This window comes from Neolamprologus brichardi, chromosome 3 (genome assembly GCF_056152115.1).
Source record: "Neolamprologus brichardi isolate AB-2024 chromosome 3, ASM5615211v1, whole genome shotgun sequence".
NCBI lineage: Eukaryota > Metazoa > Chordata > Actinopteri > Cichliformes > Cichlidae > Neolamprologus > Neolamprologus brichardi.
Window position 1 is genome coordinate 21,262,174 of NC_142106.1, and position 16,540 is coordinate 21,278,713.

The 16,540-nt window shown below is 39.2% G+C and overlaps 1 protein-coding gene across 1 annotated transcript; it reads right to left on the minus strand.

Annotated features, from left to right (window-relative positions):
• Positions 1-303: 303 nt before the first annotated feature.
• Positions 304-15,665, minus strand: LOC102791782 (protein NLRC3-like). Its single transcript, XM_087833963.1, has 12 exons — positions 15,594-15,665; positions 13,953-13,982; positions 13,636-13,749; positions 13,228-13,350; positions 12,176-12,227; positions 11,547-11,766; positions 10,468-11,449; positions 9,655-10,419; positions 9,224-9,394; positions 8,690-8,863; positions 1,687-1,733; positions 304-1,610 (listed from the first exon to the last, which is right to left on the minus strand). Exons 2-12 carry the CDS (start codon positions 13,958-13,960, stop codon positions 1,069-1,071), a joined length of 3,198 nt encoding a protein of 1,065 aa, XP_087690089.1. The 5' UTR covers positions 13,961-13,982; positions 15,594-15,665; the 3' UTR covers positions 304-1,068.
• Between the last annotated feature and the right edge of the window lie 875 nt (positions 15,666-16,540).

Genomic DNA, 16,540 nt, shown 5'->3' on the forward strand with positions numbered 1-16,540 from the left:
AAAACAAGCTCTACTGAAACTGTAGGATCAAATCATTTTAACAGAATTGCAACTTACTCTATATTAGTTTGTAAATTAAATAAATCAAGTTTGTTAATTAACCTGACTTTAATAACACTTGGTGTGTATGCTACACACATATATACACGGGAGAAGTAAACATACACTGACAGAATATGCAAGAAGTCAAGAAGAAAAAATCCAACTGTTTTCATCTTGATTCTTTTGTCTTCACTTTTCCGTTTCTGTTATATTTCATCAGTCTGTTTTAACACAGAATAAAAACCAAATCTCAGATTGTAAAACTGTTTCTGTTCAGTCAAGAAACACAGACTGGAGGTCATCTATAAGTCAGACTGTTTTTATTGATTATGAACTGATGAGAGATGTCTCCACAGCGTCCAGTTAGCCATAAGCTGCTCTTCTTGTATCAGCAGTACTAGAAGCTACATTTGGATCAACACAGACTAATAAATGGATCCAGAACCATCCAGATCAGTTGTTGAGAAAACTGGTCACACAGTGGTGATATTGCTTTTCTCCAGGAACTAATTGTAGTGAAATGTTACTTAATTTGCATAACAAGAGAGACACACAAACATATAGTTATGCAATGTAAAAAATTCAAGACGCCTAAACACAAAATATTTAGAGCCTGCAGCTCTCATCATCACAAAGTCTAACCAACAACGTCTAAAATGTCTAAATTATATGTTCCAAAGATTTCATGTATCAGTCTAAGCATGATTAAAATGTGTATAATGCAACAAATTTAGTAATAGATGATAGTAATGCAACAGATTTAAAAATACAGTTCCTCTTTCCTCAGCACTAAAAGTCCTGTGGGTATTTAAACTGTAGTATATAAGTAAAAACTGATATCTGCTCTTAAAAAAGGCACCAAAGACAACAAGATGATAAAAAAAAAATTTCAGGAGAATCAGTCTAATCCAACATCTCTGGACTGAAAAACAAACTAATATATGTACGAGACAGTATACCTGATATACTAAGTAAGAAAAAGTATGAAACACCAACGTGAGAATATTTCTCTGCACAGTAAGTTCATTATTCTGAGTCAGCACAGAGGTGGATACTAGAGTCAGGCTTCACTCTAAACCCAGCATATACAGGTTCAGTGAAGGTGGTGTTGAAGGTGTGCAGGTGAATCAGTTTATCAGAGGAGACACTGTAGAAGGACACAGTTCCTGCAGAACAGTCCACATACACTGCTACTTTGTGAGAGAGAGCTGAGGAGAGCAGAGGGATGGCTCTTAAATCAAATTTGTGACTTACATAGTAACCCTTATCATCACTGCAGTTGAGACTCCAGGATTGATAATTCCTTCCAAACCTACTTTCATCAGCCTCTCCTTTCCGTCTGATTCCTTCATAAGCTACAGCAACATGAACCTCTCCACTCCACTCAACCTCCCAGTAACAGCGACCACTCAGACTGTTGGTACACAGCAGCTGAGGCCAGTGATCAAACCTAAGATCATGATCAGGATACAGCTGATCTTCTTCCACATGTGTCACCTCCTTGTTGTCATCAGACAGTTTGAGGTTCCTGTGTGCTGTGTTTGGATCCAGCGTCAGATCACAGAAATCTAAAAGGAACCGTGACAAAAAATGTAGAACAGTACAAGATAGTGTGAATGCAGCTCATAAATCAAAAATACTTACATTTCCTTAGACCTGGTCTCATCCACTGGACTCCTTGAGGTTCCACACTGAAATGAGCACATTATCTTTTAGTATCCATACAAGGCCTTTATGTTCTCTGATTCATCTTTTCTAGAGAAATAACCTTGTGTTTTATTTTATCTCTTAATAAAGTCAAACAGATGATACGGTTCTAAGGTTTGATGTATCAAAGCACAATTAAAAAAAGAAATCATCTGGTCCGTACCAGGTTCTTAAATTACCTAAATACAACCTGACAGTGAAGTGTATTAGACATGTAAAAAAGGTCAAAATCATGTATAAAAATCTGTGTGCACACAGTGCACAGGAATTGAATGACTTAAGAGGAATTGCTTTAAGAAGAATTCTAACTTTTCACATGACTGTATCAGCTCTGCATAAAATAACAAATATTTACTTCACTTTTATTTGGCACCAGGAAAGTCAAAATCCTGTTTCAAATCTTACAGTAGTTCTGCATTTATTGGCATAAAGGCACACAGTAAGCTCCAGACTGAGAATAAGTCTGGGAAACCCAATCTGACCCAAAACATTGGCAAGGGGTGACAATGAATCTGGTACGGAGGGGGACAATGAAACAAAAGTGTTACAGTTATCTTCTCAACCAGGTGAACTAAAACTAAAACTTCTGTATGATGGCGCCCAGTGGCGGTCCTAGCCTGTTTGGCGCCCTGGGCGAACACTCCCTCTGGCGCCACCTTAGTTCACAGATTCACTTTGTCTAAGGTGTATTTCTGGGATTTCAAATAACCCAGGATTCAAATTATGAATACATAATGGGCTTGGATTTACAACATTATGAATGAAATGTGCTCTATTTGGAAGCAGCAGGGGCCCCTCCCCTTTTGACGGGTTGTGTGTGAGACTTTAAATCATCAAACTGTAAATTTAAAATTTAAAATTGTTATTGATCCCTTTACCCCGAGTCCTAAAGTGTATATTTATTTTCTTACTCTTCTTATATTTATTGTTTGTTTATTTGCACTGCTGTAACTGGAGCCTCGTTGTCTCGTCTCTCTATATACTGGACTGTATGTAGCGGAGATGACAATAAAGTTTACTTTGACTTCAGCAGCAAGCAGGCGCACCGAGGGCTCTCACGCTCACTTTTGCGTGTATAGAATTTTGAAAAAACTCGGTGCAAATTATAAGTCTGTATCATAATGTCTGGTGTTTTCGTGTTCATTGGTTTGTTTTAATTTTGTTTTATTTTGCGAGTTGGTTATTAGATGCTGCTCCAGCCGGTCAGAAAATCCCCCGCCACCCCGCCCTCTCCTCCCTGCGCCGCAAGCAGCAGGCGCAACTCGCAAACGAAGGGCGCCCTTACTCCCAGCAAATGGGCGAACGAAAGCCGATCGGTGCCTGTGACATTCCCAATATGCGCTGGTTGACGTCGGGGCAGCATGAGTACGAGCATTTTTTATTTTTTTTGCTGATGCCCGCGATGCCATGATGCCGCCCCGGGCAACCGCCCGTGTCGCCCGTATCTAAAACCGCTACTGATGGCGCCTTTGTTTGGCTCTGCCGCTGCCGGGTGCAGTTTGTCGCGCTCTACTACTGTTGCGTTATTTTTTTCTGCTCTACTGTTCTCACTCAGTTTTAATGATGTATTTGCTGCCCTGGTGTATGATCGCCTGGCTTTGCTATCCATCCGATCCTCTATGATGCCACACGATGTCTCGTCGTCCTCTGGCATTTTCCACCCTCCTCCATTAGCTGGATCCTCGTCAGGCGATTTCGGTGGTCCCTCTGGACCACGGAGAAGGAGAGCGAGAAGAGGTTTTCAGGTAAAGCTCAGGCTTTACTGGCAGCGTGGTTTGGCTTGTAAGCGACGTCGAGCGTGCGTTGTCTCCTGTGTTTAGAAAAGCTCCATGGAGGGGGACTTGTTTTCCATGGCCTTGTTTGGATACGCTGGGCCCGGCTCTTTGAGACCATGCCACCTTAGGAGGGTTTATTCAGACTCTTCTGCAGGCTGGCTCGAACCCTGTGTATTTACGTCCCTTAACTCGAGTCTCTGCAAATAATGAGGCTTCTAGCTCACTGAATGTGGCGCTTTTTAATGCTCGATCTCTCTCTAATAAGTCATCCTTGTTGAATGATTTTATATTATCTAAAAAACAGGATTTTTAATTCCTGACTGAGACCTGGCAGCGGGATGTAGACTACTCGTCACTTATTGAACTCTGCCCGGATGGCTATACTTTTATTACCCAGCCTCAGCTGTCTGGTCGGGGTGGTGGGCTTGCCGTGGCTTTCCAGGACAGTTTCTCCTGCCGTTCCGTGAAAATTGGGCATTTTTGTTCGTTTCAGCTGCAACTGCTTAAAATTGGTAACAAGGATCCTTTCTACTGTGCTGTGGTGTATCGTCCACCTGGATATAACAGGTTATTTTTATCGGAGCTCAGTGACTTCCTATCCGCTACTATGAAGCTGTCTAGAGTGCTTATAGTTGGGGACTTTAACATACACATTGATGATGACTCCAACCTATTCGCCAGAGACTTTATGAACATTATGGATTCTTTTCATTTTGCTCAGCATGTGTCCGGTCCTACACACAGCAAAGCTCACACACTGGACCTTGTTTTTACTTTGGGTTTAAATATTGATTTTATTTGCTCTGAGGACATTTTTATTTCTGATCACTATGTTATTGTTTTTAACTTGTCTTTTAATGAGCCTTTGTCCCCCGTCAGACGCATGGTTAGCTCTCGTATCTTAAACTCCTCCACAGCGGAGGAATTTGTGGATGCTTTTAACTTATAGCTATCTCCTCAAAATGGTGTTGATTTCTCAACCAGTCTTTTTAATAATTATTTTAGATGAAATTTGTTCAGTTAAGACGAGGAGTGTTTCTGCCTCCAAATCTCCTCCTTGGCTAAATCACAGTATTCGTTGTCTAAAACGTGATTGTTGTAAAGTGGAGCGCAGGTGGAGGAAAACTCATCTAAATGTTCACCTCCTCTATCTTAAGGACCTTTTAGCTTATTTTAATAATGCGATCAGAGATGCGAAGGCTGCCCATTTCTCACACTTGGTTACAAAGAGCAGAGGCAATCCTAAGGTGCTATTCAACACCATTAGTGACATTGTTACTCCTGCTCTGCCTGCGGCCCCTATTTTTTCTAATGAGGACTGTGAAAAAATTCTTTCTTTTCTGCTTGCAAAAATTCATAACATGAGAATAAATTTTTCACATTCAGCACCTGTTATTTTGATCTCTAACCCATCTCGGCCCATTATCTTGGATACTTTCTCTCCGGTTTCACTACCTGAGCTGGTAAAACTTGTGAATTCAGTGAAAGCATCCTCCTGTTCATTTGACATTGTACCTGCATCATTATTCAAAAATGTCTCCCAGTCTATTGGCCCATGTGTGCTCACTTTAATCAACTCTTCACTGGCATCTGGTATAGTTCCGGTTTATTTTAAAAACGCTGCTATTGTCCCACTTTTAAAAAAACCTCAGCTTGACCCCTCTCTTTGGAGCAGCTACAGACCTATCTCTAACTTACCGTTAATTGCTAAGCTTCTAGTAAAGGTTGTGGCTAAGCAACTTATGGCAGTTCTAGATAAACATGGCATTTACGATAAGTTTCAGTCCGGTTTTCGTCGATTTCACTCCACAGAAACAGATCTTCTGAGGGTCTCTAGTGATATCTTGATGAATAATGATGCAGGAAAATGCTTTGTTCTACTTATGTTGGACCTCACATCAGTTTCGACACAGTTCACCACCACATCCTCCTTGAAAGGCTTAAACATTGGGTTGGGGTATCGGGTACTGCCTTGGAGTGGTTCTCCTCATATCTCCATCACCGATCCTTTTCTGTGGCAGTCTACGATTTTAGGTCATCCTCTACCTCCCTTACTTATGGTGTCCCTCAAGGTTCGGTTTTGGGGCCTTTATTGTTTTTAATTTATCTTCTCCCCCTCCAGCATATAATGGGCTCTTTTGAGGACATTTCTTATCACTGTTATGCTGATGATTTTCAGTTGTACATTTCTTTTAAGCCCCAGGATTTATCTAAGCTTCAGCGTCTGAACGATTGCTTAGATTTTATCAAATGTTGGATGGCTGCAAATTTTCTCCAACTCAATGAGGGGAAAACCGAAGTCCTCATATGCGCCCCTGATAGGTTTCTATTGCAGATAGTGAAAGCCCTTGGTCCTCTCTCACTCTATGTTAAATCCTCTATCAGGAATTTAGGTGTCACCTTTGACTCGAGTCTCACATTGGATGGGCATGTGAAATCTCTGGTTCGGTCTTGTTTTTATCATTTAAGAAATGTGGCTAAGCTAAGCCCGATTTTATCTCGCTCTGAACTTGAGATTGCTATACATGCTTTTATTTCGTCACACTTGGATTATTGTAATTAGCTGTTTATGTGTCTAAGCAAAGGTTCTCTGGATTGTCTGCAGGTTGTGCAAAACGCTGCAGACTTTTGACAAAATCCTCCAAGTACTCACATGTGACACCGTTTTTATCTCAGTTACACTGGCTTCCTGTTAAATTTAGAGTAAATTTTAAGATCCTGGTCTTGACCTACAGAGCTGTGCACGGACTGGCACCAGCCTACATCTTTGATCTGCTACAGCCCTATGTCCCTAGCAGGTCTTTGAGGTCATCTGATCAGGGCTTACTTGCTATAAAAAAATACTAAGAGGAGGACTAAGGGTGATAGAGCTTTTGCCACTGTGGCCCCGAGAAGGTGAAACTCTCTCCCCAAAGCATTAAGAACTGTGGACTCAGTAGCTGTTTTTAAAAAATAACTCAAAACTCACCTTTTTAAAACTGCTTTTGGTTAATTTTATGCCTGTTTTATTTTCTCTTTTTAAATCTTTTTATGACTTGTAATCTTATGTGCAGCACTTTGTGATTCTGTCTTGAAAGGTGCTATATAAATAAAAATTAATTTAATTTATTTATTTATCCTTCTCTGTGTGCCATGCACAGTTAAAAGCCCACAGATGGGCTTTTGGCTGCGATTGGTTCTGAGTCATTCATCTTTTCTGAAATCTTTTTCTGTCTTGATTTAAAGGCCACAGCTGATGTAAGAAAGTGTGTTTTCACAGATCAAGAGAAAGCAAACTTTCCCGCCAGTTGTAATGGAAGCCACAATTCCACTTGTAGTGTAAAGACGTGGTGGGTCTTACTACATCTGTTTTATTTCGTAGCACATCTAGCTCCGAGACATACTTTTAACCTGATGTTACTAGAAGTTTTACAGTTGATGATTTCAACATAACCTCGTTCTTACTCATTATATTGCTAAATGTAAATAGACTGGTTTATATTGACTTTTGGGCAACTATAGAATATGTTTGTTTATTGTTCGCAAATATATTGTTTAATTCAATTCAATTTTCAATTCAATTTTATTTATATAGCGCCAAATCACAACAAATGTCGCCTCAAGGCATCCCATCTTAATCTTTTAAGATATAAAGAGTTTATAACGGTAATAATAAGCAGGTGATTCGCAGTGCTAATATTACTGCACAGAGATATTGTTGAAGCTGGACAGCAGCAGGATTTAGTTACAGATTTATTGGTAATAAGGAGACTGATATAAGATCATTATTTTGTAGATCTATACTTGTGGAAAAAACAATACGACCAAGTGGGTTTAACATGTGAACCTGATTGAATATGATGTTTTTTGTCACAAGAGGAATGACTGAAGGAAAGAGGAACGTGTGTATAAATGAACAGAAAACAATGGTATAAAATTCTGTGTATTAGAGAGACAAGGAAGAGCCTGCACAACTTATGTCTCCAGTCTCTACTTTTCTGTATAAAATAGACCCCATAGAAGGCCTATAACACTATGGTCATGTGATGTTGGTGTTGTGTGCTACACTTTAAAGCAGTGTAGTAAAACAACTGAACTTCATAAGATCGACACAGTTTCAAACATCAGTATCAAGGGTCCCATCCCAAGCTATTTGTTACATTCTCCCTCAAGCTGTGTATTCCTTTAACCCACAACTTTAATTTGTATTTTGTTAAGCTCAGCAATAAAGCTTCCTTTTAATCACCTTGTTTCCCATGTCCTGCATTTTGGGTCTAACTAATCTTGCCACACAGCCAACCTTTACACACAATGAGAGAGGCAACGCTCGTGTGCAATGATGATGAATCCTGATGGGGTGTGATTGGGGTAAATACCTCAATCTTTTATTGAAATGCACAATCTCAATTGTCAACCTTAATGAGGTTGCAAGGTCATGCAGTCATAAGGTTGTGGGTGCCTATTTCATTTGATTTTAAACACTTTTTGAGGCCTAATTCATCATGATCCCAGCCTTGTTTATTTGTTTTTGGTCAATTATTCTCTCAAATCTTGGCAGTCTGGAAACAAAGAAAATAATCGATCTGATACAGAGCAAAAACTAATTTGAAAAAAGTCAGTTTTGCCTCTCTCTTGAATTAAAGGTTAAGGTAAACTTAGAGTTAAGGTTATCACTTACTTTACTTTTTTGTCCATAATTTGATAGATATATTGTAGATAGGCAGGAAAGTGGTGAGAGAAAGAGGAAAAGACATGCAGCAAAAGGCTGCTTAAACCCAGGCCTACTGCTCTCTGGCCATACGGCATATGGTCGCCTGTTCACCCACTGAGCTAAAGCATATCAACAAGATGACCACTTATTGTGAATGATATCACAGTATGCAACTGCTTGGCAAAGACTGTGACAGCTGGGTTATGCTTGAGCACCCCCTTTGACCAGCAAGACAAGAAAATGTTAAAGATGATTGATTTTGTGATTTTGACTCACAGGTGAGCTTTTAACTGTGATTGGTTCTGAGTCATTCACCCACACAGTTGCCCATTTGACTGGAATTACAGACTATATTACGGGCCATCAGGTCAGTGGTTACAATAAACCCTTAAATGACTTCAAGTAAATATCTGCTCCTCCTTACAAAATGTTGGAGAAAAAAATATATTTTCAGCTTTATTTCCTGTTTTCCTACCAGAGTATTTCCAGTTTCACATGTGGATCCTGCTGTTGAGCAGACAAAAGCTTCATTCCTGAGTCTCCTGGATGATTATAGCTCAAGTCCAGCTCTTTCAAATAGGAGGGATTGGAGCGCAGAGCTGTGGCCAGAGAGGTGAAGCCTATTCCTGTGATCTGACAGCCTGACAGCCTTCAAACACATTCAACATGTCATATCATTGTAATGAACTGCTCTGAATTTGATAATGTAAATGCAGTCGAACTAACAGATTCTGATTTCAGTTAAAGTTGTTAAAAAGACAAACAAACTGGCTTTTCTTCACTCAGTTTTAAAAAAAGAACAAAACACATTGACTTTGTGTCTTTTTTCCTATGATGGACAATCATAAATAAAGTCATATTTTATCTGATTTATGAAGTGTGTTTCATTTCTACTCTACTGTTCTCTTTCAGAGCTTACACCAGAACAGAAAAAAACATATTAACATCTATAAAATAATGACAGTTGTCGTGAAATATCCAAATCTCCTGTATCAAAGAGTCAGCTAACCTGAGAGTTTCCAGCATACAGTGTGGACTCCCAAGTCCAACACAAAGCAACTTCACTGAGTCCTGAAGGTTGTTGTTACGCATGTCCAGCTCTCTCAGTCTGGAGGACTGAGAACTTAGAATTGAGGAAAGAGCTTCACAGCTTCTCTCTGTGAGGTTACAGCCGCCCAACCTAGAAACATACCAGTATATCAGTGAACTTTGCAACCTTTTCAAATAAACACTTTAACCCTCTCAGGCTCAAATTAAGTTTTTGTTGCTAATGCACAAAAGAATACCTGCAGTGGTACTTCTGAGTAAAAAAAAACTTTTATACATATAAAATATGTATGTGGGGTAATCAGGTTTTTAGCTTTTAACTGTTGCAAATCTGCAACGCCTGCCTTGAGAGGGTTAAAGCAATCTCTTGCCAGGATTAAACTGGATACTTACTGGGCTTTCTTACAGGCTTTGACCACTGGCAGCAGCTGCAGAAGAGCATCTTCTGAAGCTGAATATTTTCTCAAGTCAAACTCATCCACACCTGTTTCTGATGACAGTAGGATGAAGACCAGAGCTGACCACTGAGCAGGAGAGAGATTAACTTTAGACAGGTGTCCTGAACTCAGTTGATGCTGGACCTCCTTCACTATAGAGTCATCATTCACTTCATTCAGACAGTGGAACAGATTGAGGCTTTTCTCTGGAGAGAGAGTGCCATTCATTTTTTCTTTAATGTACTTGACTGCTTCCCGATTTATCTGTGAGCTGATTCCTGTTTGTGTGAGCAGGCCTTGTAGGAGATCCTGATTGGATGGCATTGAAAGACCAAGGAGGAAGCGAAGAAACAATTCCAGATGTCCATTTGGACTTTTTAAGGCCTTGTCCACAGCACTCTGGTAGAAATATCTTACTGAAGATTCTCCAGTCTGCACTGAGGCTGTTTCTTCTTCTTTCAGCAGGTTGATACCAGAGTTGGTGAATGTCAGATGGACATGAAGAGCTGCCAGAAACTCCTGAACACTCAGATGGACAAAACAGTAAACCTTCTCTTGGTACAGCCCTCTCTCTTCTTTAAAGATCTGTGTGAACACTCCTGAGTACTCTGAGGCTTCTCTGACATTAATGCCACACTCTGTCAGGTCTGATTCATAGAAGATCAGGTTTCCCTTCTGCAGCTGCTGAAAAGCCAGTTTCCCCAGTGCTTCAATCATCTTCCTGTTCTCTGGACTCCAGAGAGGATCTGTCTCAGCTCGTCCATCATACTTGATGTTCTTCACTTTGGTCTGAACCACCAGGAAGTGAATGTACATCTCAGTCAGTGTCTTGGGCAGCTTTCCTCCATCCTGTTTGGTTTTTAACACACTCTCTAGAACTGTAGCAGTGATCCAGCAGAAGATTGGGATGTGACACATGATGTGGAGGCTTCGTGATGTCTTGATGTGAGAGATTATGGTGTTGGCCTCGTCCTTGTCTTTGAGTCTCTTCCTGAAGTACTCTTCCTTCTGTGGGTCAGTGAACCCTCTGACCTCTGTAACCATGTCTATATAATCAGCAGGGATCTGATTGGTTGCTGCAGGTCGTGTGGTTATCCAGATGTGAGCAGAAGGAAGCAACTGTCCACTGATGAGGTTTGTCAGCAGCACATCCACTGATGTGGACTCTGTAACATCAGTGAGGATCTCAGTGATGTGGAAGTTCAGAAGAAGTCGACACTCATCCAGACCATTAAAAATGAAGACAACTTTGAACTTTTTAAAGTTACATATTCCTGCTTCTTTGATTTCAGTGAAGAAGTGATGAATAAGTCCCACTAAGCTGAACTTTTTATCCTTCAGTAAATTCAGCTCTCTGAATGGGAATGGAAAAATGAACTGGATGTCCTGGTTGGTCTTGTCTTCAGCCCAGTCCAAAGTGAACTTTTGTGTCAGGAATGTTTTCCCGATGCCAGCCACTCCTTTGGTCAGAACTGTTCTGATTGGTTTATCTCTTCCAGTCGAAGCTTTAAAGATGTCTTCACACCTGATTGTTGTTTCTTGTCTGTTTGGTTTCCAGGAAAACATTTCAATCTGTCTGACCTCATGTTCAGTGTTGACCTCTCCAGTTCCTCCCTCTGTGATGCAGAGCTCTGTGTAGATCTCATTTAGAGTGATTCTGGTTCCTGGTTTAGCAATCCCCTCAAAGACACACTGGAACTTCTTCTTCAGGTTACATTTAAATGTATTCTCACAAAGTGGATCAGGACTTTCTACAGGAAAGCACCAGAAACATGAGTGTTATGATTATAGAAAATGTGACAATTTCATTCCTGTGAAGAATGAATTTATGAAGAGAAATCCTCTCACTGTTCTGCAGACAGTCAGCCAGCTCCTCCTGTTTCATTATTCTCAGGAAGTTAACTGCGAGTTTCAGAAATGCCTCTCTGCTGCTCCTTCTCTGCTTCTCTTCCTCACTGTCCAACACCTCCTCTTCATCCCTCTGACACTCTGAATAATCTTGATTCAGATTATTCTGCAGCTTCTTTAGCTCATTTTTCACAAACATGATAATGTTTTCCTCCAGCATCTGGAAAATAAATGACACAATCTGAATTCACGAAAATCAGATCTTCATAGTAAAAATAATTTTTCACAGATTTTTTTTGTGTGTGTTTTCAATTTAACAAAGGAAACAATAAAATAATAACATAAATTAAATAATTCTAAGTACTCAGCTATTTCCCCATCTTACATCTTATGTGCCCTGTAGTTTCCTGCAATTCCACGTAAGTACAGGGTACTTGCACATTATTTTCAGGTAGTGTTATAAAGTTATGCTGAAGCTTTGCTTTGAAAAGTGCTTTATAAATACAAATAAAGTAATAAATTATTTCCCCGTTGAATTATTTCTGGAATTTTGCCATTATTTTATGATGAATATTGGACTGTGCAACATAAAAACAATTACAAACAGAGGTTGGTGTACATGTACAAACCTTAAATACTGAGTCCAGATCAGTTTGATGCTGCAGACTCTCCTGATCAGCTCTGTGGAGACATCATGAAGAAATTAGAACCATTTTGCACATAAATACAAGCCACAGATTTCTTCTTCTACTGTTAGATGATCATCCTGATTAAAACAAGCACAACTGTGCTGTAACAAACCTATTATGTTAATTTATAGACTTATTTATTGGACTCCACTAGTCCAAAACTAACAGGTCAGTGATGGTTCTGTACCAGTGTTCTTGTAATGACCATATTATGGATATTTCCTGCACATTGCATCATCACATTAAAAAAAGTCAGATTCGTGTTGTTGTGTTGAAGTGTTTCATTTTTTAATTTGACCGTTTTTAAAAATACAAACAGCAAGGAAGAGCATCTTACAGCAGCAGCTGAATTTTTTTTCTGAGTAATTAAACTTAAAATACACATTAAAAAATTGTATGATGACACTTTGAATCAGCCTACACTCGGCTACATCTGTGGTGTTCAGTGTCCCGATGCTGAACTACAAAATGATCATCATTACTACATTATAATCCATTTTGTCTTGTTATTTCATGCAGGTCATATAAAAAAGAACCATTGGTGAAAAATGTAATGTCAATAATAAGGTTAAACAAAAAAAGATTTGCTGTGGTCCTTATTAGTTTTGTTGATGATTGTCATGGTGATGGGATGGTGTGTCATTATGAATTATGAGAATTATTTAATATTTAGAGAAATCCAGCAGCTCATATCGTGGGATCCAGCACCACATATACAGCTGCAGATCATTTCACCTTCCTACGCAAAGCTGGAAAACACATCAGACTGAAACTCTTATTTACTAAATAAAAGAGTCAAACTAACTGCTGACACATTCCTGCTGATTACCACATAAATTATAATCAGTGTGATGCCCAGTGCAGGGAATCCATGGCTGTTATGATAGATTTATTTTTCTTTTAAATTAGCAACCTCACTTATGGAGCTTTTTAATCTCAGGACTGAGGCCAGGTGTACCACAGAGCTGTAAGGTAAATGTGAAACGTCTTACTCCTCAGCAGCAGCAGATTTAGTTCCTTTAAAGTGGAAGATGAAACCCTTTGACTGATCACTCTTCAAAGACACACAGCTGGGTCCAGGTTCAGGTTCAGGGGCATCTGGTGTCTCAGTGATCCTGGTGAACAGAGAAAAAGATCATCAGGCAGAGAAATTACATTTTTAGCCTTCAGACACAAAAAGTACCAGATAAACTTGGAGCTAGTCACAGTGATAATATTACAGTAAGGCTAAAAAGTTTGATGCTCTTCACAATGTTGTCTTTAGTCTGTTTGTTTATCCAGCTGTCTTTTCTTCTTTTTGTGAACAAAGCTAAATAAAATAAATAATAAATGACTAAACCAAACCTTCTCACTGTTTACTCATGGAGTTAAGATACATTTAATATTTTGTTAACTCTTACCTCTCATCAGGAGTCAGTTTCCTGCTTTTAAAGTCAGGACGGTCTTTCTCTGGAGAGCTTCTCTTCCTCATTGTTACAGAGCTGAGTCTGGTCTCAGGCTCAGGAGAGTCTGGTCTGAGGAGTGAGGAAAAGAATAAGGCAGGGTTATATATCTACACTTTTTTAATCTCCAGGTGGAACAAAAACTTTGCAGGGTTAAATTGAATTAACAAAACAGAGAGCAGGTTTGTTGTAGAGAGTTACTGCATGTTGTATGAAATCATTTCTGTTTTTGTTCTTCTAGCAGTGAAGATAATGTGAGGTTTTGAGTGTGATACCTTTCCATGTTGGTAAAAACCTGCAGTCACCTGATGGAAGAGAAAAGTGAGAATAAAACACAGATTATAATTTGGCTTTATTTCTGTTTGTTGATATATTTGATAGCTACAAGGTGGTGACCTGTTTATATGTAATTATATTTTATATTATATTACTTTATAATTAAGGTTTCATTGTTTGTCAAAAAAATCTGAAAAAATCTATTTGACCATCAAAGAGTCAACAAACAATCATTGTGATGATTACACTTTTCAAACAAAAGATTAAATGGAACAAAAATACAAAAAAACATATAATATAAATCAGATCAAAGATTAATTTATTCATCATCTTCCTGAACACTGTCTGTCTGCAGCTCTTTGCTGTCTGCACTGGGATAAGTTTTGATTATGTTCTTTCTCTATTAAGGTCTTGTCATACTTCCCTTCATCACTTTATGCTTCAGGAGTTTGAGTCAATATTCAAGTAAAAGTATTTTCCTGGCACATAACACACATTCTAGAAAGCATCCTCTACTTCAGCTATTTTTCACTTGTATAACTTCCCCGCCAGACTGTGTGTAACCACTGCAGGATTTAAAGACACATCTTAAAATAATGTATTAAAAAGAATTTTATAAACAACAAAAAATGAAAGAAACAAAGAAAAGAAACAAAATGAAAATAATTCAAAGCTCACCAAGTGTCCACAATCATTGTGTTTTATTCTGTAGCTCACTTCCTTGTTTATTTCTTAGATGTTAATGATTTGAATACAGGTGCTCACTGTACCCGGATGACACGCCCACACTGTCCGACTAGTTAAACAAGTTTATAATGTCACTGCTTTGTTTTGATGTTTTGCTGAATTTCCTGCCCCTGGCTACTGAATTTCATCTATCAAGTGAAAGTTTTAAACAGCAAAACATAAATTATCCACTTACTGAAGAGTGTTTAACTTTTTTAATTGAATATTAATTTTCTTAAGAACTGTAGGACTCTGTGTCCCGACAAAGTTTTGAATTACACATTTCACTACCCAGAATCAGTGACGCATCAGAATCAGTGAGCTGTTGGCTTTCAGCCCTGACGGCGTGTCCATTTACGGCCGTCGGGTGAGAAAACCGAGAAAGAGAAAGCTGATTCTGATGCGTCGGGTCCGCGCTCTGTGTTTACGTCTTTGTGTGGAATCCGTTTACCTGCTCTCACCTGCTATCACTTTATTCAGGCTACTCACCTCTCTCTATCCACCTGCACTTTCAAACGTACACGCGAAGCACTACAGGAATATCTGGACCACGGCCAATCAGAGAGGTCCTGCTCCTGACTATCTCAGATTGGTTTAGACCACAATATGGGCATAATGTGTATTTGTTGTTGATCACACGGATACTTTCAGAGTTGCGGAGACCTGCGAGGATTTTTTTTTTTGTGGCACCATTGAAAAATTTAGTTGCATTTGCGACCCAATTGGTTGCAGTCTAGAGCCCTGCTACCAGAAATGACCCAACCAACCCAAATCAAATATGATAAACTACACAGAGAGCTCATCAACCAGAGGCATTAACAGTTATGTCAGCCATGATGAGCTTAAATAACAAATGTCTGAAAATAAAACAGAACAAAAAACAGAACAAAACAAATTAATGCTTCATGTCTCACCTTTAGTCCTTCCAACAGAGTCTGTTCTGCCTGCAGTGGGAAACCTTCAGTTTCCTCGGTCCAGAAAAGAGGTTCTCAAACATTTTGTGGTCACGAGCCCCTTTCAGAGGACAACATTATCCCATATAATCAACCTCAGCTTCACACAATGTGTACTAACAGAAATATTTAACATTGTTCACAAGAAAGCTGGCTGACTAATAATTCATTAGTAGCAGGAAAGAAAATAAATAAAAGGTAAAATACATACGTTTGCTGTGTGTCCTTCTTTCACTCTGTACCTGTTTCATCAGTCCTTACAGGACACGGAACCAAGTGTATTTTCATATGCAAACACAGCTGTCACGCCCGGCTGCCTGGAGTCAGGTTACATCAGCCAGTTTGTTCCTCTGTTTGTGTTCACTACAGCTTCAGTTCAGTTTTCAGTAACTTCCAAGAAAGGCGCTGTTGTTATTTTGGGGTGGTTTCATGAGTAATGTTTGAAGACAACAGTAAAACAGGAATGATGTACAGGAGGAAAAGAAATGTGTGTAATCTATTTGTGTGTTGTTCTTGTAACACACAAATTTACCCTTTCTGTGTACAAGAGGTTGCTGGGAAGATTAAGCCAGCCTCCTGATGACATTAAAAAAAATCTGAGATGTGCTCCTGTGATGTAAACTACAGACCAATTCAGATCCCAAACAAACTTCAACTCCATTTGTGAGTACAAGAAAACAATTATTAGAATATAATGTGCTTAAATTTGCTTAGATGAGAGGGTCGAGCTGTAGATCAGAGGAATAGGGAAGGATTTGTGAATGTGTGTGTGTTTTAGTTTGGTTTAGCTATAGGCCTGAGAGTGTGTGTAATTGTGTATAGGGATGGGAATTTATTGACACTGGGGGTCTGCCTGTCATAAAAGGAGACAGGAAGCTACAGTTGGGGGATGCTAGGACTGTATGGAA